The sequence below is a fragment of the Lepidothrix coronata genome, unplaced genomic scaffold, assembly GCF_001604755.1.
Source record: "Lepidothrix coronata isolate B3197 unplaced genomic scaffold, Lepidothrix_coronata-1.0 Scaffold85, whole genome shotgun sequence".
Taxonomy (NCBI): Eukaryota; Metazoa; Chordata; class Aves; order Passeriformes; family Pipridae; genus Lepidothrix; species Lepidothrix coronata.
The window spans coordinates 724,320-749,392 of record NW_016690265.1 but is presented as its reverse complement, the minus strand read 5'-3'; the positions used below and the strand labels follow the sequence as shown (position 1 = coordinate 749,392).

Below are 25,073 nucleotides of genomic sequence, written 5' to 3'. Positions count from 1 at the left end.
CATTTCTCACAGGTGGTGAAATAATGGTGAGATGTGTGCAGAAATCCAAGTACCATTAAAGTCTGTGGGCCGGGGTGGTAATTACACAGTGGTGTTGGTTTTACATTTGTGTGAGGGCGTGAGCTGTGAGTGTCCTGTGGAGCTCTGGGTGCGTTTCAACCTGCACAGTTACCAGGAGGATACAACCGGGTGTGACTGCTCTGCACATCAGTGGGTCAACACAGCACAGGAAACCACTTGTATTTTTCTTGGTCTCTTGCAAATTAAAAAGAAAAGAAGGAAGATGACTTGTTTTTACTGAGTTTGGGTAAATAAAAAGCATAGGCGCCAACAGTGTTCGTGTGCTCTGCTCTTCCAGTAAAGTTTCAGTGTGCTCAGCCTTAACCTCTGAGCTCTGGGGACTTCCACAGGGACTGAACACGTGCTTCAAGTGAAGTTTATACTCAGTTTTCTCTTGCATTTATACTGTGAAGTCCAGATCTTGCTCCTTTGAAAATCAGTTTGGGATTGTTCCTATAAATTTTAATAAGCCTTGCAGCCGGTTCCTAAAAATCTTAGGAAACGTAGTTAGAAGCATTAAATGAGTTGAGAAAAGAAGGAAATTAAATTTAATCTGCTGAGTAATTCAGTCTTCCGAGGGTGGCTGTCACTTTTCTGTGCATGCCCCTTGTTGGTGTTCTTTATTTAAGAATATTCTCCCCTGTGCTCCCCTCCAGTCCCATATCCCAAATCATGGGAATTTGCATCCTGCTTGTCTTGAAGGCAGCAGCAAAAAGTGTTGGCTCAGATTCTGGTGGAATCAGGAGATTTTTGTGTTGCATATTCAGCATCTAAATATGCTGAATATCAAAATACTGAAGGCTGGTAAGTGCTCTTTTTTTCCTTGCATTCATTTTACTGATCCTTGTACCTGTGTTGTATTTTAAAATTTATTTCTAATTGTTTGCTCTTAGAGTTTTGCTCTACCTTGAATCTTAATGTCACTTGAGTTCACGGTGCACAAAACAGTGATCTCTCAAAACAAAGTCCAAAGAGTAAAAATGCATCATAGGTCAGGAACCTTAAAATATGTTTTTGAAGTATGATGTTTCTAGGAATTTTAATAGTGCATATTGGCAAACCTAATTCATAACAGCTTCTGTGTTCGTGTTATGAGGAGGATATTTTTTGTTTGTTTTGACAACTTGTTCTTTACTTGAATTAATATTAGCATTTAGTTTTGGAAAACATGCAAATTTTTTTGAGGGTTTATGGTAAATAAATGACAGCTCTCACTGAATTTATGCCTAGGTAAGAATATAAAGTAAAGGTAAATGCCACAGGGGATTAGTCTCATGTTACATGTGCAAGACTGTAAATCAGTTGAACATCCAACCTGTCATTTTTTGGCTCTTGTTTTTGTAAATATTGATTAGATTTTTCAGTAGTTTGCATTTTGTTAAAAACGTAAATCACTTTGACGTTTTACAGTGTATAAAGAAAGTTTTGTAACACAAATTCTTTGAAAAGGATGTTGTCAAGGGATTTTTCCTGCTTATCAAATCTTTGCACTTGTAAGAATCCCCAGAGACGTGACAGCTCTCCTTTGCCAGGCTGCTCTCCTCCATTTCGTGTGCCTGTTGGTTTGTCATTATAGGGTTACTGATAAGTGTTGTGCTTTTTGGCATTGATGTATTTTTCAGAAAAAAGAATTGAAGCATTTGTTTTGAAAAAAGAAAAACACATTTAAAGAATTACATGGACTTTGCAAACAGATTTAAGAAAATGAAAGGTAGGTCAAATTTTGGGCCTACAAACCTGACAATGTCCTTTAGTTAAGTTAATGTGTATGCCTTATATGAGACATTCCTGATCCTAATGATGTTCCATTAATCAGCAGCAGAAAAATGTGAAAATGACATTGTTAATCATCATTAATCCTAATAGCTTTTCTTGTTGCATTTTGGTATGTTTTCTGATGTCAGTAAGCGGTGGCAGCCTCAGTTATTTGTTCATTGATCACTTCAGTAACTGTCAGTTCGGAACATGAAAATTGTTTTACAAAAGGTTTAAAATACATTTTAACAGCGTAGAGTATGTTAGAGCCTAGAGAGCTTTCTTACCCTCCAGTCATGAGCATGCCTAATGGCATTGGCTTCAACTCATCCCCCTTGGAGTGTAGCACAAATAATGCACCTTTGCTTCAGGAGCAATGGGAGGTACAGGTCGGATTTGGGAGCGGTGAGGACACTACCCTGCTTAGGTAGCTCCTTTTCTCTCTAGCTTAAAAAACTACATGTTGTTCTGAGGTTGGTCTGATCATTTTTAAGTCCTCATGGTGCCAGAGGAGATGTAGGATAGCTCACGACCCTTCCTCTTGTTTTGGCTGCAAACCTGGACAGTGCGTTGATTAATCCTCTTGTTTGTGGGACCCACAGGCACTTAAGTGCTTGCACATGGGGCTGGCCTCCTCTCGGGTTCTGCAGCTGAAAACTGATTTTTTCTTTTTTTTTTTTTTTTTTTTTTTCATAAAAGCTGGACTAGACTGAGGTTTTGATAGGTTTTTCTTTCCAAGAGAGCTGGTCCAGACTGCAGCTGTGCAAGGGTACTCTGCTGTTAGTTATTCACATGGTGAATAATTGCTGCGTACGGAGAGCTGCTCTGTCTGTCTGTGCACCTCATACCCGGTATTAATTTAGAAAAATTCCAGCACTCACTGGCACAGTAGCTGTTACTGGGGCAAGAGCTTCACCACCAGATTATTTCCATATTGGTGGGGAGGAGTGGGCAGAAACCCCAAAGTAATAGCTGGATTAGAACTGTCGGGAAAACTTCGGATTTTTTGCATAAATACATTTAGATAACCTTAAGGGCCTGACTTAGACCCAGCAAAACCAGCAAGATCAGAGTTAAGGCTTCTCACTCCATCTCTGGTGTTCACTGGAGCACTTGGCCCTCCAGCACGGGGAGGGGGGATGTTGGAGATCACACACTATCCCTGGATCCCTGCTCACCCAGGCAAAGCCTTGGCCGCGCGAGCGGTGCCGACTGTTCCAGGTACGTGTATGTACAATGCACCTGCTGTCCTGAGCAAGGTGCCCCGTGTGCCTTAACACTCTGCTGCTTTCCCTGCTATGTTAATGGCCTGTGGCAGCACAGCAGGTGTGGTGGAAAGCCAGCAGCCAAAGGGGGAAGGGTACAGATGCAGTGAGAAGCTTTAAACTTCGAGTTTCCTGCCTTCTGTGAGCACGAGTCAGACCCTTAATGTTGTTTTAATGTATTGTTTGTGTTTAATTTTTAGTAAAAATTTGAACACCATCCAGGCTACAGAGGTTGCAGTGGATAAGAAGTTTAAAAGCTTTGGTTCAAGATTACAGGAGGCTGCAAGAAAAATTAAAGACATGGAAATGAGGATGGAATGACAGGCTGCTATTTTGCCTCAGAATACTGAAGATTGTAAAGCATTGAGAAATCGAATTCATGACCCTGGAAACCAAGCTCAGATTAAGAAATGTCAGGTTGGTAGGGGTTCCTGAAAGTCTTGAGTTAGGATAAACTGAGATTGTTTTCCCATAATGAAAGATTATAGGATGTGGGGGTGGATGGTATAATTTTTGTTATCTGTGTAATGTGAAATGCAATGCCATATACTTAAATAAGCCAGCTAAGTGAAATTATTTGTTTAAATTAGTTTCACATTTGTGGTGTTGAATGTCACTTTTGACCGCTTTACAGTTATTTCTCTCTGGCACAGAGTTGCATGATTTACTGTAAATGCAGGCATGCAAGATACTGCTCTTAAATACACATTGCTTCCTCCTGCCTCTCCGAGGGTCTGCTGCAAAGCCAAAGGCATGGTGCAGGATGACATTTCTAGATAAGAGATGGGCAGAACATATCTGAGTGGTGGAAGAGGAAGGGGTTTGTTCAGAAGGTTCTTATTCATAGTGAAGCTGCGTCTCTCCGAATGTGAACCTTAGATAGTGGCTGCCACTGTGATGAAGTTCCTGTGAGTTTACTTAAGTGTTGAGTTATTGCCTGCGATTCAGGGACAGCATATTTAGGCAGAAGGATTGTGCAACAGGAAGTCTATGCTGAAGTTCAGAAAGGATTTTGGCAAGCAAAGATTTGTAGGGTTTTTGTGGTCAAGGTCACTGGGTGTATTTGAATTCTAGGGACTCTTAAAAAAAGTCTTTCTCTCAGGGAGAGTTTGTCCTTCTAGTTGTATTTTGACCTCTGTTTCTGTGCTTTGGGGCTTGGTCTGGCATTCCCCTCAGCACTGATGTTACACAGGTAACTTGGTTGAAATCTTCAGATACGCTGGTGTGAGGGGAAAACCAGACCACACCTTTGTGTGTTTTAGAGAAATCATTATCTGAAAGGGCTGGTTTTTGTACTGTTGTATTTAATGGTTTTCTGAGATAGCTCTAGTCAGAAAAGTGTTTCTTAGAGGTGAGAATTTTTAATCTCATCCTTTTTCTGTTTGGACTGAATGTGCTCTGCTGTTGACAGAGCTGCTTTAGTTGTAGCTCTATGCCATGTTTTTATAGCTCTGTGCCTTTTTTTCCTCATTCATCTACAATGACTTCAGTATCAAAAGTTCTGGGTTTTTTTTATTCTAGCTAGCATTCAAACTTGTCATTGAAGTCCTGCCTTTGCTGCACTGACAAGACAATGACCATAACATTTCAACTCTAAAGTGAGCACAGTTACTTTAAGCAAAATGAATAGGACTTACAGTGTCATTTTTACATTCGTTTCAACACTTAATTGCATTTTAGGTAACGCTATTACATATACTGCTTTGAAAGAAACATGAGCAAATCTGTAACATACTTTATCTTAGGGGTTTTTTAAAGTAAGTTCAATGTGGGTTTTTATAATTAAGTTCCCATTAAAGGATAGTAATTGTTCTCTGGGTGACTACGTAGCTTTGTTGTATATTCATGTTATGTTCCTGACATGTACTGCATTACTAATGTGTGGTTTGTATACTAAAAATGACTGTATGGGGCTCAGGTGGCCAATTCTGGTTCAAACAGGTATCAATAGTAAGTTAACAGGATGTGCAGTTTTCAAAAATTATATTTAAAAGGCTCCCATCTAATTTTGGTGGCTGGATGTTACTGAAAGAATATGTGTACCAGAAGCATTTCTAAGCATGTCTATCACAGTAGAGGTTAGGAGTGGGTGTTTTTACAGCAGAGCATAGTTTTCATGGGTGTTGCACTCATGGAAAACTTTGCTAGTGAGTACTTTTCACATCTCAGTGCCTCTGTGCTATGGTGAGAGCACTGCAGGGTCAGTCCATCAGCATCAGCAGATGTTGGGAGACACTATGACTAGAACAGGAAAGAGCCAAATGTAGTAACTCTTGTTCTGTCTTCTTCACAAAGTTTTTATGCCTGAGGAACTTAAATACCAGATTGTAGGGCTGGACTATCATCCCTACTTGGTTAGGGCTGGACATGGAGTTTATAGGTTGAGGCTGGACTGTGAGGGCAGGAGTCTCCTTCAGCCCAGACCTGAGCCTGGTCCCAGTGGGGGAGTAATAGGCTGCTTCTGTTGACTTGTGAAAATCTCTCTTCCCAGCAGCTGTTTTTCTTCATGAGATGCCTTGTACAGCTGGGATTCTAATAATTTTCCATCCACTTAAAATGCAGATACCAGTCTTTCAGGGCTTGCTTTCTGACCCAGTCTGGGACTTAAGATGCAGGGACTGCTTGTAGGAGTTAACTGGGGGACTTCCATCGTTTACATTAATGTTGGACTAACTTGGATTATCAAGGAAATATGCAATGTTTTAAAATTCACATTGCGACAAAAATATGGTGGTATTTGCATATAAGAAAGATCTAGCCTGCTTCACTTTGCAGTATTTAAAACTTATTTTAAAAGAGGAAAAAAAAAAAACCATGTACTTTTGGTCTTGCTTTTCCTTATCTCTTCAGGAAGTCCTTTTTTTTTTTTTTTTCCACCCACGCTTAACTACTTTTGTGTAAATGTAATGGTTTAATATTATCCCCGGTTTAATATTATTCCTCTGAGTACTGTTGTGTGTTTATCCCATCTACACTGTTAAAAAGATGCTCTCTAACTATCTTAAGGATTACTTTTCATTTCAAGACTCTGTAAAGAGGATGTAAATGAAGTCTGCAGTTCAGACTGATTTTTCTGCCCCCAGATACTTAATGTGAATTTCTTTGTCACTCCACAGTGTTTCAAGTGTGATGTTGGTTTAGGGAGAGACCTTTTGTTCATGTTTTATAAGAGTTTTCAATAGTGGATTAAGTATGATGTGTTTGACTAAGCTGTATAGGACTGTTTTGTAAAATTTTTTAAGTCTATGCAGACCTACGTAGATCAGTAATTAGCCTGTAAACGTGGACACTGGATCCTCAGTAAATGCAACATTTTGCTGTTGTAGGCTTTTTTCAGTTACGTTTTAGTCTCAGCAGAACCATCATTATATATGTAAATTGAACACTCAAATCCTCACTGACTTGCTTATGATATTCCATAAGCTACACTTTTGCAAGCCTGGACAAGATATTTCTCACTCTGTCTAGAGCTCACAAAGGTGTGGAATCCAATCAAAACATGGATAAGATAGCACAGACACTTCTTAATAGTGCAGTAAGGATGTATCTTTAAAAAACAAATATACTATTCCCTTAGTGGTTTTATCCATCTTTCGTTGTTCAGCCTCCTGAACCTCCATGGAATTTTTTCCTTACGTCTTCCGTGTTTGGTTGACTGCTGAGTGTAAACTTGTTCTTGTTTTATTAGCTTCAGTCCTTGAAATCTTTTTCTGCCATCAGAATAAACAGACTAGCTATAAGCTATTTTTTAATTGTGTTTGCATGCCTTGAATAACAGGTGTTCTCTGTTTCCTTGCAGGCATTCGACCTCCGATCATGAACGGGCCCATGCACCCACGCCCCTTGGTAGCGTTGCTGGATGGCAGGGATTGTACAGTAGAAATGCCTATTCTGAAGGATGTAGCCACAGTGGCATTTTGTGATGCTCAGTCTACACAAGAAATTCATGAAAAGGTAATATTCCAGAGGCGTAATTGAGATGTTTGGGAAAAATGGAAATATTTTAATGATTCGGGTCAGATCCAGTGTTGTGTCAGCTCTGACATCGTGTTCAGCTGTTGCATTTTAGTTACTGGCTGATCATCTCAATGAGTGAGTTGATGGTCATTTCCAATAGGTCATGAAATATGATGGTGAAACAAAGATTCTAATGTCTGTATGCTGAAGTATTGCTTTTGTGTAGTGTATGTTTGGCTGGATGTTGTCCATATGATTACCTACTGAATTAGTTTCATAGAGTTACTTCTGGGAAAAGTATTATTGCATGGTATTTTCAAATGCCCCTTGGAAACATTTCTGTTACTCAGCCTTTGTCTGGAAAGACAAATCTCAGTATTGGGTTGTCTGTGTGGGGGACATTCTAATTTCTTTGTTTAGCCAAGATACTGTGCAGGTTGGGTTAAGTAGCTTTGTGCACTGAGAATGGTCACTGCAGAAGAGTTCCAAAACAAATGCGAACTCAAAATTCATGTGGAAAATGCAGTGAATGAGAACCTAACTTGAGAACACATGCAAGGAAGTGAAAACTTCTCAGTCTTCATTCATAATTGGAGCTGCAGAGATTTCGTTGGGGGCTTTTAATTAAATCTTAATTTATAGGGTTAAAGACTATATTTCAGTTTTTTAATTGAGAGAAATATTCAACCCAAGATTTTTTTTTTCTCAGTTCCCTCTTACCATATATCAAGAGTTAAAATGTGCTGGAATGCCTTATTTCTGCGTGTTTCTTTTTAGTCATGTTGAAAAGTTGCTTTCATTTTGCTGTTTTCCTATCTCACACCACTGTCAGAAGTTTAATACATGAAATAGCTGGATTTCATTTACAAATACTAAATGACACTTGGAGAATAAATAATATAAATGCTGTTCCACTTTTATTAGTAGATAACAGCAGTCTCCTCTTCACGTGAGCACTGTAAGATTGGCAGCTGCACCACCTGTGTAGTTTTATGCTTTGCTTACTGCAGTCAACATCATTCACTTCTGGTGCATCAGAACTGGGGAATTCCTGTGGGCCATAAATGCCGGGCATGGAAACACCGGGGATCTTCTGTTATCAGTGTAGTAAATGAACTTTTCAGATCCTGAGAATGGAAGTCAGTGTGTGTCTCTCAAATTGTAGCTTTGGAAAAGCACTTAAATATCTGATGAGTGACACAGGTAATCTGTTGCTGATCTTCACAAGAGTGTCGCATTGAGGGGATTATACTGAAACTTGTGTCTTTTGCTTTTTATTGTACATAAAATGTTCATTCTCAGTGAGCTCAGTAATACATCAGGAATATTTTCTCCAGTTATCAGTACACTGCCATAATAAGATTTTCATTTTTCTAGAGGATGAGGCAGTCCTAAAACATTTGGGTTTTCAGAGTGCCATTGTTCTGCCAGGTAGTAAATTTCTGCAACAAAAATCACAAACCTTAGTTCATTATCACAGTGTTGTATTACTTTAAGGTAGACTGAGAGATCAGTGTTTATGAAACATTGAGCACTGTTCACTTCTGTTTGAAAAGTGTTCACTGTTCATCTGCGGTAAAAAATGGCTGTTTTTCAACTGTCTTTAGAGTTATATGAGAGAAATATCTGTATTTTAGTACTGTTTGTATAATACCTTATTTGGGAACGGTGCTTTACTGAATATAAAACTGTTTTCACAGAAAGTTTTAAAATGAAAAGTTGCATATTTAAAGCAGTATCTAAAATGTTTGTGTCTTTATGAGTGCAAATTCCTGACCATGCTAAATGATGCTGTCCTGTTAATTAAAATACAGATTTTGATAATGGATGCTAATTTGCAAAAGGCTGTTCCCCATTGTGAAAGACGAGATGACTGAAAATCAGGAGAAGGTTTAGTGTTGACCAGAGCTTGCTGAAAGCAGAAGGTGAAATTTATTTTTTCTCTCATATTTCATGTCTTCAAGAAGAGCTACTGAATCCATAGGGTAGCAGATACAGATACACTTAGTCTGAAGTTGCAGGAGGCAGACCAGAGACTGGGAGGTTAAGGATGGGGCTTGAAAGAGGTGATTGATGTTGTTTGATACTCCTTGATGGGTGACTGTAGATTAATGTAATGGGGGGGGAGAAAAGGCATGAACTGAGAATCACTTGGGGAGGAAAGGAGTGAAAGACTGCAAAGGATGGTTCAGAGAGTAAGAACTGGTATAAACTCAGCTTGTGCACCTCACCAGGGTGTGAGGTGTTGGCATTTGAGGAATGAACATTTTAGAACCTGGAGAAGGTATTTCTACTGGTCATGAGAAGGTTTCAGTGACAGGATTGGTTTAAAATACTGTCTTTTTGGTATATTGAGGAAATAGTGAAAAGGGGATTTGTAGCAGTTTGTGAGAGAGCAAAGCACAAGGTAGATACTTTTTTCATAGAGGAGCAAGGAGGCTGAGAGATTTTCACACATACAGAAAGGAGGAGGAGAAATGAGGATTTGAATACCATTTATATGCAGAGACAAAAGCAGGATATTACCAAATACTGTTATACCTTATTATGTGTGCTGAGTAAAGAAAGTTTTCCTCCAAACTGGGTAATGCCCAAATTGCAGTTCTGTAGCAGCTCCCTTATGTCAAGAGTTCATTTTTCAATCACTTTTTATGGCTGAGGAGATTAAAGTTTGGAAATTAAGTAACTAGTTTAAAGTCACAGGTAAATAATAAAGTGTATTAGAACTCTGTTTTGTCTCAGGTCAAAGCATTCGTTCCCTGTTCTGCTGCATTTGAAGGCAACTTGGATGGTGAAGATATGTTTCCCTCCTTTTGAAAATCAAGCTGCCAGTGCTTAAGTGAATACTGACATTTACTAAGAGTGATCCAAGGTTTTGAAATAACTCTGTACTTAGAGGACACTTACTACACTTCTTCGGAAGTTAGTAATGCTTAAGGTTTTACTGAATTTTTGTTTGGTTTGTTGTTTTCCCATTCTCCCTAGAAAAAGCAGTTTGTTTTCAAGCCAGTCTGAAAGGCTGCAATAGATGTGTTTATCACTTAACCCCTAAGTTCTGTTTTTTTGTAGATGTTGCATATGACTGTGTGAAGTTGAGCATTACTGTGTGAAGTTGAGCATTACGTTTGCCAAACTGTATCATGGGATAACTGGGAACTGGGTTCATTGCATCCTATCAGGAAACTTCTGTCATTTAGGGTAAAAATCATTTTAAGATTTCAGTGTTTAAATTTCTTTCTTATTAGAGATTGCATTACTGTTGATAAAAGTTACTCACTGCACTTAAACTGTTTTTTATTTTACAATTAATGATGTGTAAATAAGTTTTCTCAGTAACCATCTAACACTGTGTCGAAGTGTATGTGGTGTTTTGGTTTGTTCTGCCAAAAACACAGTTGCTCATCCAAAAAAAATATTTAAAAATACTTAGCTTGCTTCCATCCTCATTCCAGGACAACTTTCTTTTTTCTCTATCTCATGCTCTGTGGTTTGTCCCCCTGTTTTCTCCTAATTCCTTTTCCTTTCAGTGCCATTCACACAGTTTGCTGCTTTTCTTGCCTCCTTGGCATCCTCCCCAGTGCTCCTGATTTTTACAATATTACTGCTCCTTTCCACTTCTGTACCTTTGAAGGCATGACAGACTCAAGCACACCCTTGAGATCTTTGTGTTGCTGAAGATTTTTTTGAGTTCAAGTTTTTTGCTCTTTGGGCTTCCTGACCTTTGCTGTGTGTTCTGTAACATGGAAGTGCTGTGTAGATCCAGAGGGCTGAATGTAAACAAACTGTGCAAGAGCTGGTAATGGACATCTTGACCGAGCAGAGGGGAAATAGTGGTTCTTGCTAACCCAGATGAAAAGACAGGAAGCACAACTGATTAGGAATGGTCTTTAAAGCAAAATATATGGCCTGGAAAAAAATCAAAAGTTTGTTTGAAGCTGAGTACATTTTCTCAGTCTTTTTTTCTGTAATTATGTGATTTCCTACATCAGGTAGAAGAAAAAAAATGTGTGTGTTTGACTGGATTTACAGCTTCAAGCAGATACCCAAGTTCACCAGAACACTGAGAATAGTCTTCCTGGGTGGAAGTGGGAAAAGAGTCTGTCTGGTAAACCTGTGCCTCAGCCTTAGCAGTGATTGAGGTAGAATGTGTCAGATCCCTTGATCCTGTTTTATGAATACAAAATAAAATCATCTTCAACATGATACTGCATTTCCATATTTTTAGTTTTAAGTTAAAAAAAATTGAAAGCTCTACTTCCTGTTCGCTAGTGAAGGACTTCAAGTTTTTCAGTCACACTTTTACATAGGAATTAAATGTAGAAACAGTTCCACTGATGATGACAGTTTTATCTAAGACCATTTCAAAGAAGAGCTGAAAAGCAGCAAATGTTTTGAAACTGGTACAAACAAATTGGGAATGGTGCTGTTGTTCAACTCTTTGATTTGTCCCTGTTACAGCAGTGGTTAAGTAAGATAATTTTTTCAACTTCCAATTCTTTGCTTAGAAGTAAAGCTGCAATCTTGTGTTTACACCATCAGTGCTGTTTATATTCATGATGCAGTTGCAGCATTTTAGTTTTCCATCAAATTTAGATTCTCAAAGAACACAGATTGAAAGGAAGCAGCCTTGTTCCAAACAGTAATGTATACTTGGGAGTAAATTGTCACCTCGGAGCTGATCCAAAGCCTTGTAAATTTACTGAATGAGCCTTGGATCTTACGAAATACTTTGAAAACATTAATAAAAGGAAACCCTGTTACACCTCATTATACAAAGTAGTTACCCTACAGCAATGACAGTAAGGATATGTACAAAACCAGGGTTGGCGTTCAGTGGCCCTTCTGCCACCATCTCTTGGAATTTGCAGTGGCAGTGCTACAGGTCACGAGCAGCATCACAGGAAGGGGCAGGGTGCCAGTGTCTCCTCTGAACTAACACCCTTTAAAAAGCAGAGTGGAGGTGCTGCTGTTCCCAGCAGGCAGCACACATCAACCTTTCAGGCAGATTCGAGTAATACAGTTGGTTATCAACTAACATTTACTTTCATTTCCCACTACCAGGCTTTTCTAAGGGTCATTGAGGCTTGAATGTTGCTGGTGCTTAGTAAGAGGGTTTTTGACAGAGGTTTCTGTGGGATGATGTGTTGTCATCAGTTACTGACACGACATAGTGATCCTTTGGTATAGATGTTCAACCCATTGTAGTGTCTGATAGGCTTGAACTGAATTGGAACACAATTCACCCTTATTAATACACAAGTTAACACACAGAACTCCTGTTAAAGATTTTTCTTTGAAGCCTTTTATTTAGTAAAAATGTTTTCAGAGTCTATATTCTCAAATTGACTATTGTCATTAAACTGCACGTGGTCAGTAAATCCTGGCTTTGAAAGACTGACTTCAGTATAGTATTTAAAAGGAAGCTTGCTGTAGGCTCTGCAGGTTATTTTGTAGTTGTATGTGTATTTGTATGTATATACTCTTAATAATTTATTTTTAGAAGGCTAGAAATACACTATCATATATACATGTCTTGTGTGTATATTTGTAGTTTATGCAGTGTATGGATATATAGGTTTTTAGAGAGTGTGTTTTTAGGAGCCTGCAAGTAAGTTTCTTTTATGTTTGTGTAAAATATTTATCCCTGTATTTATGTACAGTATAAACTTAAGTATTAGTATTTAGGTTCCTCACTAGACAGTATCCTGGCTGAATAAAGTGCACATGGAATGGGTGGGTTGCTGACAGCACCACGGATCATAGGAACCTAACAGGGAGCTGAGAGTCTCCTAAAGAGAAGCAGGAACTTATATAAAGCAGCACAATCCAGCAGAGTTCTGCAGAGCTACTAAATACCCCTGGAGCATACTGGCTTTTCTTTTTACTTTGAATGCTGTTGGTTTCACATGGGCCCTTGGCAATGCTGTAGTGAGGCTTTGAGAGCAGCTACAAGTCTCTGCAGCCTTCCCTGCGTGACAGACTACTGGTTACAAATTCAACGTGCAGCTGCTTTTTGCAAGTTAAATAAGGCAAGGCCTACTCAGTTTTGGTAAAGTACATTTTTTCCACCCAAATGTGCAAAAATCTCAAGTCTGTTGGTGACACTGGAATGTATTTTTTTTGGAGATGACACATCAAACTCCAAGAAATGCAATACCCTGTAGTTTCTAGAACCAGATGAAATATAGCACTTTCTAGTGATGATCTTTCTAGAAGTTGGTTTTTACAATTATGATACCTTGTCATAGTCAATATGTAATTTATAGATGTTTTCTGTCTCTGTGTTGAAGTACTTTGGCATTTTATGTACTGTTAGTTTCTGTGCCCTAGGTTTGATCCACAAGCTTCTGAGATCTGTCTCTCATAGTCAAATCTAGAAATGTTTTTAGATACTCAAAGAAAGAGGCCTTGCTATTTGGTTCTTAGCATGTTACAATATGTTACCTTTTTTTTGTAAAAGTAAACAAGATGCTAAGGGTTCTTCCCCAAATAATGAGGCATGTGTGTTGCAGTGGTGACTATGTGTTGTTTTGCATGATGGCTGGAACAGTCTGGTGCTGAAAGAAGGTGATAAAAAATAGATAGGAATACGTTTAAAAAGTATTTCAGCCTTTGGTAATCAGTACTCAGGATTTGTTAAATTCTTGGAAATAGAAATGTCTCATACTGCAGTGTCATCTGTTCCCTAAGAGCCTTGGGGACCTGGCATATTGTGAAAGCAGAGTAGTCATTTTGGGGTTGAAGAACAGCAAAAAGACCTTTCCAAGCCATTGAGATGGCAGAGGCTGTCACCTCATGGAAGAGGGTGTGGAAGGGGCTTTCAACCAGCAGTAGCTTTGCCTGGAAGGAAGTCAGAAGGCACAGAAATGGGGCAGATCAATTATTTGGTTACAAAAGTAATTTGTGTCCTGTGTTTCAGCTTTTGTCTCTGATCTTGTCTTCCCAAAGAGCACAGTTGCAGTGTGATAAAAGCAGGAGTGGCTGTTGGAGGAGCACAGCTGACTCTGCTGGTTCTCTGTCGGGTTTTGCCCATTGCATTTCCTTGTGAGTGCTCGTGAGAGTGTTGTCTGACTGCCACATACTTGGGCTGATCTGGAATTTTTGCCTGGATTGTTATCTCACTCCAAGTGACACGAGTTGATGTCTTCGTAATAAAATTGTACTGGAACTTGGTAAAAGTTATTTCCATCAAGTTTGTTACAGAAAATGAATGAAAAAACCCGCATATACTCCCTGTTTCTCTCATCCATCCACCACTGGGAATACTTCTGTTAAATTATCAGTAAATTGCCCCTATGCAGTTATTTTTTCTAAAGATTATTTAATTTTCTGGAACTGTTGATATTTATGCTGGATTTAAGTTTTGTGTGTTATATTCAGATTCAGGCCAAGTTTTGTTTTTTATATATTGCCAAGCTTGTCAAAATTCCTTGTGTACATTTAATGTACGTAATGACTGAAAATATAATTTATGTAAGTAATTCCAAAATACAGTAACTTTCACTACTGTTTTAATCTCTAAGTGGCATTATTAACATTCACCCATCTAATTGTTTCTAACTTCAGATTTTCTGGTATTATTTTCTGCCTTTTCAGCATTTTTGCCAGTTGCAAAAAGCAGGAACATAATTAAATTATCAAATTAATGTGATGCAATACACACTTGCAGAGTATTATATTTGCTGCAGTGGATTTCCCTGCTAACTAGTCCATAATTGTCGGAGAGGCTCAGTCACCAAAACGAAATTCTAAAGGATTTGTCATTTGCATCTGTTTGTTCCATATCTCATATGATGGGTAAATGACCTCCTGTGGAAATGGAAAATGCCAGCCTTAAGCCATAGCTAGGAAATATTTTTCCTTTTATTGAACACATTCCCAAGCTTTCCAGTACTTTTCTGTCTCCTCCTAGTGCCAAGCCATAACCTAGACAGTCCCCACAATGTGGTGTGATGGGTCCAGACTGGTGCTCTTAGAGTCCAAACGATGGTCTTGACTGGCTGAGTTAATAAAATATGCATGATTATGAAGTGAAAAGCTGCTTCCCCAATGAAACACTCTGATTTTAAAACATAAATGTCTGAGCTGCTTCAGCTGTCTTTTAGCCCCTGAATAATGCAGACCTTTCCCAAATCTTCGCTCGCGAAGACTGGCCAAACAATGCAGTCCTTAAAGCAGTGGCAGGTCTGTACCCACAAAACACACACACCATTGGCCTTTTCCAGTCTGGGAGAGGAGGGATGTCCTCAAAAGTTCTAAGCTACTTCAGGTTTTGTTTGTCTTACAACTGCACAGAGGATGTTGCAGCACAACCATCCAGAGCAACCTTGGAGGGGCAGGGGAAAATATGTGTGATACAACACAGAATAGAGGACATGGCTCATTGGAGACAACCAGGATATCGTGAAGAACTCGAGGACCTTGAGGCTTGAAGTAGTAACAGGTGCTGCAACTGAGGTTGAAGAAATTTCTCTATCACTGAAACTGGGAGATTTTTGAATAACTTTTTTTAGGCTCTGGTTGGACCAAAAATAACCTAAGGGCATTTTAGGTGGGCATTCAGGTTGTAAGAGGGACTTTTTCTTGTGCAGGCTGCCTCAGACATGACCTTTGGCTTGGTCCATGCCAACTGTAGTGTCACTGGAGAAGCAATAAACTGTTTTAGGTTTTTATTAACCCTCTGTAACAGCTCAAGGTAACGTGTCCTGATGAGTGCAGTCTTTTTGATTGGGGACCGATAGATGTAATCTGCAAAGGACTTAACTGTACCATTAAAATCAAGGAGTTCTCTGTGTGTGTAATCATTTCATAAGATCAGAGCCTACAGCTGGTCTTTGAATTATGTTGTAGCTGCATTCTTTAAGGATGTGTAATTTGTAATTTTTTTTGCAGTTCTTACTCTAACTAGTAAATGCAAATTCTGCTCAAAGGATTCTGGCCTTTATCTGACTTCTGGTTCCCGGTCCAGAAACACATGTTGAAATAGCATAAATAGTTTTGTGAAGTATTCAGTAAGAAGTGCTTTTCTTTCATTTTTATGGAGTTTGGTATTTCTTTAAAATTTTTTTCTTTGTAGATTTTAATTTCAAACATTACTGCTGCAGATCTTGAGTTCCAACAGTTGTAATCCTCTGAGTGCAAGACCGTGTTTTGCTGCAATAGTGTTTTTAAAAGTATGTATGTTGATGTTGATTATTGTTGCTGACCTTGCAGTACACTAGGAAATGCTCAAATGAGCAGAAATAATTCAGATGACAGAATCTGTACATGTACCAGACCGAAAAGTCTATGGAATAAGAAATTTAGAGCCTCTGCAGAACTTTCACATGAAGTGTGTCACAGGAGTCTCTTGAAGTCGTTACAGCTGGCTTAGCTGCTGAAATGATTTGTGCATGTTTTGTGTGTCATAGAACGATTAGGATATTAGCCCATGCATCGAAGGTAGAAGCACAGAGAGGTGTTTTGAAGAAGAGAAATCCTGCAGTTTACATATAAAGAGGAAAATATTCTCTGCTTTCTGAAAAATAAACTTGTATCAGATGTGCACGTGGGATGCAGTGAAAACAGTTGAAACTGCTGGGCATGTGTGGCTCCCATCCCCTTTCTGTTAAGTGCTCTTGAGTAGGTTGGATGCCCTCTAACCTAACTTAACGTGACAGGGTCTGAATATCCTTTATTTTTGCTTTTTTGGTGGTCTCTCTGCAACATTTTTGCTTTGTTGCAATTTCTTATTTCTCAGAGGTTTTGGATTTTTTTCTGGATAATGTCAGCTTTGGTATGTCAGTTATTACCAATTCATATGACATCCACTTTTCCTTCAGTGAGAGCTTGGTTGCAGTATCAGTAAACTGAGGGGCAAACACTTTTGTTCTTGTGTATGAACTGACAGATTTCAGTCTCTGTTGAGGAAGGGGGTTTGTAATGATCACTGAATGTTTTCTATTCAGGTATCAAGTGGTTTAATAGCTCAGTGAATGCCTGTAGCCCCTGTGTGTGTGTGGTAAAGAGATACTGCTCCATAACTCCATTCAGAGCTGAATGTCAGCTGCCTGAGCATAAAATACTCACTGTTTGCATGGAGTGTTTGCTCCCATGTTGTGCTTCATCTGAGTGTGCAGATGCAGTTCAGTGGCACTTGTATGTAAGGCCTGGTATTGCAGAGCATATCCTGTGGAATAAGAAGAGTTTTCCCTCTTAAAAAGAGCAGAATATAGGTCACTTAGTTCTTCCAAAGCTGATCCCGTTGTGCTAGAAAGGAGACATCAGATGAAAAAGACTTACCAAGAGTCTGAAACATATTTGGAGAAATAACCTTTAACAAACAGAACAAAACTGGATTTGATGCTTTTACAGTCTTTTTATACCTGAAACTGTGTATATGTGATTAAGCTATGAAAGAAAAAAAATGAAATAAGTATTTTTTTTCCGTTTTATTTATAGGTACTAAATGAAGCAGTGGGTGCACTGATGTATCACACTATCACTTTAACTCGAGAAGACCTGGAGAAATTTAAAGCACTTCGAATAATTGTCCGAATTGGCAGTGGTTTTGATAATATTGACATCAAATCTGCTGGAGATTTAGGTATGACTGTTACAGACTTTATTTCTCATCTTACACTTCCTGCAGAAACCTGATAGCATCTAAATCTTTGCATTAATGTTTTCTGTGTGTTTTATACCAGCATCATATGTAAGCTGTATAATTTTCTCATCAGACTGTTTAAAACTCATTATGGAAATACTAGCATTAGTTAATTAAGTGATAATATTAACAGCTTTGTGACAGGATGACAATCTCCCTGCTCTGTATAAACCCAAGGAGTGTAAGGCCATAATTTTTCATCTCTTTCTTTTTCACCCCAGTTGTATATTTTAACTACTACTGCTGTAATCCAATTACAAAATATAATTCCATCACCGTGGCGTACTACTTCTGGTTGAATAAAAAATGAGATCGTTATCAACTGTCTGAGACTTATTTATGATGCATGAGATTTAGTACTAAACCACTCCATAAAATAGAAATACCGATTTTAGAGGAGAATCAGTTCTTGCTGCTTTGGAATAAATTCAGCTACAACTGTGAAAAGAGATGGTGCTTAATGTTTCACTGTAACAAAAGCAACAGTCTGATTTGTACTTTTCTTACTTTAGGTTAAACTATCTCTTACCTGTAGTCTACAGGTAAACCTACCACTTTGGAGTAAAGATTTTCTTCAGGTTTTTGGCAAGACTGAGGTGACCAAGTATGTTTCCCATTATACTCTGGGAAGATCTTAGAAACATTTGTAGCACTACTTAGTCGTGGCAATAACCCCACTGGTGTAGTGAGGAGCTGTATTGCGACCTGTTTATCAACTAATGATAGTAAAATACTCACCTGTTTTGATGGCAGTGTAGTTTGCACAGCAGAGAGAACCCAACCACTCCTTGTTGAGTTTATAAAGAACTAGTCAGGTCTGAGAGCGTGCAAGGCTGTGTTCTGCCCATTGTAAGTAGTGCCCCGGTCAGGCACGTGTTGTGAGACCCAGAAAACATCTATCTCTGTAGAGATTGGCCTTGGGTAAAATCCCAGATCAAAAGTCAAAGCCTAAGTACAGATCAAAGGCTCTGGCAAGTCAGGAGTGGAGAAAGTGGAAAACTTCAGGAGTCTGATTTGTGGAGAAAATTCCTGATAAGAGAAAGATCTTTACAGGTTTGTTGTCTGTTTCTTCTGCAAGTCTCTCTGCTGGATTGTAACCCAATCTTATAACTTAAATGCAGCCACATAGTTCTTCAAGCCCCAGAGTACAGCAGATTTGGGAAATTCTCATTCATATGCAATGCTAAATGGCCACATTTCCTATCATTCAGGTCCTGTGTTGTGATTAGAGTGATTTATACAGTTAGGATCCAACCTGTTTGTGCATCCCAGTATTTACAAAATAGGTGCATGTGTATTCATGTCCACTCTGTCAATAGCCAGTAAATGCTGGAAGGATTACAGAGTGAAATTAAAATCTCTGATTTTAATAGTTTGGGTGAAATGGCTACAATGAAATACTAAGCAGTACTGGGACAAATTTCCATTTGTTGAACCAGTGCACATAATACACATCTCAAGGAGGTAATGGGAGAGTGAACTGCTGTTTATAAAAAGCTTTGGTTCACTTTTGAAATGTAGCATAGAGTTAGACCAGAGATCTGACATAGTCCTGAACTTACACAGTAACTTCTTGAGTTATTTTTCGCACAGCTGGCACATGGGCTTGTTACCAGCTTTTCCTATTAAGCATTATTTTTATATTAGCAGTTTTATCTTTAAAAGCATGAAAACGTGTTTCTTGGAGAAAATCTGCTTTTTCTTCACTTTATTAATTGTTGACTAGAAAATCTGTAGAAGTCGTGGGTGTAGCTGAATTCAGGTGTAGTGGGAGTGAAGGTAATGCCTGTCGACTCCTGCATTTTTCAGTATCAAATCTCTGTACAAATCACTGAAAACAGTGAGAAAAGGAGAAAGGGAAGGGAGCACAGATAGATGGATATGAGATGAGAGTGTGCTATGTGAAATGTCTCTTCATCTCCTTCACTCTCTCTTGCTGCTTTTTGTGGTTCACTATGCCTCTGCCTTTCAAAAAAACCCTGGTTTTAAAATTGGAGAAAAATTTGGAAAAAGAAGTTCCTGCAGTTCAGGAGGGAAATTACCTGACTTTTGTTCCCTCAGTTTCCTGAGGAAACCTGTTAGGGAGAAAGGTATGTTATTTCTCTTCCCAAATACATAATATAACTCCTTAAGCTCCTTTTAAAGCATTATTTGGTTGATGCCAGCTATTAGGAGACACACTTATTAAATTCACTTTACCATCTAAAACCTGTATTTTTGCTTCTAAGAAAAAGGCTTTTTGTATAAACAAATGCAGCTGTTTATTATGATGTACTTAGAGGGATGTTATTTTTCAATCTTTTACCTTTCCCCAGCTTTTTTTCCCATTTTTAAAAAGTGTGAGTTTCCTGCTACCACTGATGATTGCAGGATGCCAGGATTAATATTCCAGCATGTGATGCTGGTATATCTTTTTGTAAGTTTAAGGGCAGTGACTCAGCAGACATGATCATCTCCACAGAAGAGGAAAGAAAATAGTTCTGCAGGTTCCTTGTGTTGGTTTTTATCGATGTAGAGAAAGCTGTAAAATAAGTTATGGGCAGCAGAGTAAAGGCATTTGAATGTAAAATGTAGATAAATATGGTATGAGCTTATTATGTTATATTATTGTTATTACTATTATTGAAGAGACTGTTTCTTCTTCCTTGCTTCCTAAGATACGCTGGCATTAGCTGAGCACTTACTGAATATTTAGTTATGTTAAAAACCCAAACAGTGAAAACAGGGTGTTTTTAGGATACAAAACACTTTTTTTTTTCTCACCGTGAAATTATACTGTGTGCTATTTGTTGTCTCAGTCAGCAGAACTGAGAGACAAACGTTTGTGGGAGCTGATGATTAGAGAGAGAACATGCAGTACCTAGACCGAAGAGAGACAAGTCAAAAAGGACACAAATTTTTCCAAGCAAACATTTTGCTTAACTGCTGTGTATTGAGTACTAGAAGGTAAAAAGCAGAATGGGGTAACTTGGATGCAATTACAATCACTTGTTGCCTCATCTGGTTTTTTTGAAGTAAAAAAGGCTTATTGTGAGTCTTGAATCAATCCACCTTCCAGTTTTCTGTGGAAATCTGCAATACTCTTTCAGCTGCTTGATTTTAAGCCTGTTTCAACCAGTAACTTTACAGTTGTTAGCAACATGGACTTAATTTGGCATTACCTTTGCATGCCATGCAGAAGCAGATTTTGCATTTCCCTGTTGACAGTTAGGTGGGTTCTCTCTTTAATCTGAGGGACCAGGAAAGGACTGGGATTCTGTTTGTTGTAATTCTACTAACCCATGTGCAACATGTAACAGATTGTCCCTCCCTGTGTCATGATTACCCATACATGATTTGGAATTACTCATAGTCATCCTGTGAGGGCTTTCTAAGAGTTGTTGTCATTATGAATTATTTTATCGTTTTTGTAACTTGCATAGATGGCTTTTGGGAGCCTATCTGCTCAGTAGGAAAAAGCCAAGTCAAAATTAAACCTAAACAACGATCATTAACCACACTATTGAAAGCAGGGCAGATTTCTCTTTGCTATTCAGAACACCAAGCTCAGTGGAAATGTAAAACGCTTACCAAGACTCAGCTTCTAAACTATCTTGATGTCTTCAGTGCTCTCCTTTTGTGACTTCAGTGGTCTGTTTACTGTTTGCCTTAGTTTGCAATAAATAAAAACACTGTAGTAGTTAATAAATCAGAAAAATGAGTTAGCACATATTTATCAACTATTACATCAGGTATTCTGTCTGCTTTTATGGTCAGAAACTTAGTATTTGTGCAAGACATGTTGAAATATCTGTAGTTTTAAACGTCACACTCCTGAACTGCTGTGAAATGGGAAAAAAGTAAGAATGTTTGGCAACTGGTGTGCTCTCCCCCACTGTTTGCAGGGATTGCAGTGTGTAACGTGCCAGCCGCCTCCGTAGAAGAAACGGCAGATTCTACCATGTGCCACATTCTGAACCTGTACAGGAGAACCACCTGGCTCCACCAGGCTCTGCGGGAAGGCACGAGAGTACAGAGCGTTGAACAGATTCGGGAAGTGGCCTCTGGAGCTGCCAGGATCAGAGGGGAGACCCTGGGCATTATTGGATTAGGTATGTTGTCTTGGCAGGTGGTTTAATACTCTTCACTTACAAAGATTTGAGCTATAAAAATGGGACCCTTTCATCCACTCTGTGTCACACATTGTGTATAATCCCTCTTGTTTCCCGGTGTTTATATATTTCAGATGTTTTCCCTTTAGACATAATCATTTTCCTCAGAAAACTGATTTTGTTGCTGATGTTCTCTCAGTTCTTTTGAGTTTCTACACATCTTTCTGTTGCCATTATTGCCTGGTGTCAGGCACACTGGTTGTAAGAGGAGACATCATCACTTCTCTTTTCCAGGACAAGGATCCTGCTACTTCAACTCAGTGTCCCATGTATATGTTTTATTCCTTATCCATTGTCACATCTGGTTCTGTTTGGCCTTCTGTCCTTTTACTGTTTTTTACATAACTGAAAAATCTTCTCTGCAGTAACAGCCTGCAGAGCAGTTAGTTTGTGCATTTGGTTGAGCTGCATCTGAAATTGTATTTCAGCTCTAATGAGAGGAAAAATATATGCAAGAAAGTTTGAAATGTTTCCAGGCCTAATAAAATCACCTACTTACCTCTCTGAGTGGCCCTAAATGTGTTTCAGCATCCAACAGATGCACAGGCTTGCTTGAGATGAATTAATTACTGTCTGTTACAGAAGTAGAGAAGAAAAACAAGGAAGTCAGTTTCCATATAAAAATTATTCAGTCATGTGCTAGTCTTAACACAGATCTGATACACTGTGGATGCAATTGCTGTGCTATTCATCCACAGGAGTTAATAATATGATTTTGCCAACAAAGCATCATACTTAAATGACTGCTCCAGTTACACAGTGCTGTCGAGTAACTCAAGCCACGAACTCTTACTTTCGGAAGCTGAAAATAGCCTGGCATTACATAGTGCTCATTTAATTGAGCGTGCAATACACCAAAACCATCTTCACAATCAAAGAATTGCCTTGAAAATATGACTTTCAAGAAGTTAGTCATGAAGTTGCTTTCTCAAATCTATTCTCATGTAATTATGCATCTCATTTAAACACACGATGATTATTGCACTCACAGTCACAGCATCTGTACATAAGTAATAGACAGTTGCCTGCAGTGTTTCCAGAATGGAAATGCATACCTAGCTTTTGGAACTTAAGCTTTTGGCTCACATGCTGTGTATCTCACATGCATATATGCTGGAAATATGTGTCCTATTGTAATTGGATTTTTTTTTTCCACTGAACAAATTTAGACTTGAGATTAGAAAAAGTCTTTCATCATTGACTTCTTTAAGTGAATGTAATGTGTTGCTTTTGTTGTGAATGACTGAAAAGTATAGAGAAAGAAATGGATAATCACCTTGCCAATATGTGCATAAAGCTTTATAGAATGCTAGGTTTTGGTTTTAGTTTTAAAAAGCAAACCTCTCATGTACATGGTATATTAAAAAAACCCAGCAAAATCTGATTTTATAGGCACACATCTGTTGCAGTTATTAACCAGTCATTGTCTCTAGTCTTTTGTTGTTTCTATATCTTTTCCTACAATAGAATATTCACAATTTCAAGGAAAATTAAACTGTAAAGTCACTTTTGGAAACTTCCACTCTTCCTTCTTGTGCATGGGTGCGACTAAGCACAACACTTTGATTCTGAGCTATTCTAACAAACTCCTGTGTAGCTCTGTGTTCATGAAGAGTTAAAATGTAGACTGTGCTACTGGTGGCTGTACTCGAGTTTCCGTGTGAGCATTTCAGACACTTAGGCTGTGAGGTACTCCCTTTTCTAGTACAGATCCCTGCAAGAGGCTACTTGTCTCTAGTTTCAGACTAAAACATGTATTTACAACCAAAAGACTTCAAAAGACTCTTGTCCTTAGGTTGTGTTGCTTTACTAGTGGCCTCTTCCCGCATCTGGAGTTTCGCCTCAATTTATTATTTTATTATTTTAACATGTCAGTGTCAGAAGTGATGATCCACTCAGATGCTGTGAAATGAATGTATTACACACAAAATAAACAGTTCTCATCATCCGTTACCAAGTCCTTTTCTGTAGTTCTGTGTAGTGTCGCAGTTTCTGTCCTTTCTTGTTAACGTGTGTCTGAGATCATCTCCTCTCAACCACAGCTGTGTTTCTCTATTCTTGTCCAAAACTTGTGGTCTCTTCAGCAGTGGGTTGTTTAAATTTATCACTTTGCTGCTGCAACAGCTAGCTCCAGGCCTTCTTTGCATCTGTTCCTGGGCTTTTCTCTTGTTCTGCCAAAGAGAAACACCCTAGCTCTTGCCTATCTCTGTGCTAGGGAATGACTATGTCATTCCCTCCAAAGTTTCAGCTTCTCACTTATCCACTGGTCTAGCCAAGTTTCGTGACTCACTTGCCTTCTTTCCATCACCCACTCTCTTTTCTTTGCCTTCTCTCATGCATATTCCTGCTTTCACACTTGGTCTATCCTCCTTAATCCTATTACTCTGTGCTCTTCATTAAAGTTAACCCCATCTCTCATCCTCTTCTTGTATTGAGCTTGGAGATAAGCAGAGACTCAACAGCCTAATGCCTCCTTCGGGTGCCTGTTGGATCCCATCCCTCATTGTTGTGGTGTTTGGTTAGACCCTGAGCTCCTTAGGGCACAGCCTCTGTTTCTTTCTGGTTTTGTGAAGTGTGGGATTCTTTGAGCATTACATATATAATAATATCACATCACTAAACAGCTGTCTTTGTCACTTTTAATCTTTATTACTATCCAGTGTCCTATATTTGAAGTGATGCATCACAAGTGTTGTTAGTAAGCCCTGCATTTAAAAGAAAAAAAGCTGCCTTTCCACCTTATATTTAGACATGTAGGATTTTTTTTGAAGAAAGAGCATTTATGATCAGCAGCATGTAAGTAATTGAATGGATAGGTGGACCTGGTTCTGCTCTAATAATAATTTTACAGCAGTGAAGTCACACTCCCTTCCCCTTTCCTTCCCAGTGACAAATGCTGATGACTAATAGCTAATACATTTCCTCACTCGAGAAAGGTGAAATTCTTCCAAATAAGTTTGTCTCCACATCATAGTGAATGCCATCACTCAGTTTGTCTTTCCTCACCTGCTGTATTTTCTCAACAGTCCCACAGTCCTACCTAGATGTTGGCCTAATTACTAACCTGCATTATAAGACAATAAGGCTTAAGAGTTGGATGGTATTACCATCCACATTGCACAGTTCTCCAAGAAGCAGGAAAAAAATAGCCATATTCTCTATGGCAGGGAAGAGCTGCTAAGTGAAAGCACTTTTCCTTTCCACAGAAGCCTTCAGGCAGGTCATCAATGTTTCCATGGT

At 38.7% G+C, this 25,073-nt stretch overlaps 1 protein-coding gene across 9 annotated transcripts in view; it reads left to right on the top strand.

Moving 5' to 3' along the window:
• CTBP1 (C-terminal binding protein 1) overlaps nucleotides 1-25,073 on the top strand; it is a 182,626-nt gene that overhangs the window by 138,502 nt on the left and 19,051 nt on the right. For 6 of the 9 annotated variants that reach the window (XM_017820694.1, XM_017820692.1, XM_017820699.1 and 3 more), the window contains exons 2-4: nucleotides 6,880-7,034; nucleotides 17,478-17,622; nucleotides 21,567-21,773. In XM_017820694.1, the coding sequence (XP_017676183.1) occupies nucleotides 6,880-7,034; nucleotides 17,478-17,622; nucleotides 21,567-21,773 (507 nt within the window). Of the gene's footprint in view, nucleotides 1-1,682; nucleotides 1,772-3,280; nucleotides 3,498-6,879; nucleotides 7,035-17,477; nucleotides 17,623-21,566; nucleotides 21,774-25,073 lie in introns of those variants that run through there. The other 3 variants (XM_017820697.1, XM_017820698.1, XM_017820696.1) reach the window with 3 other exon arrangements.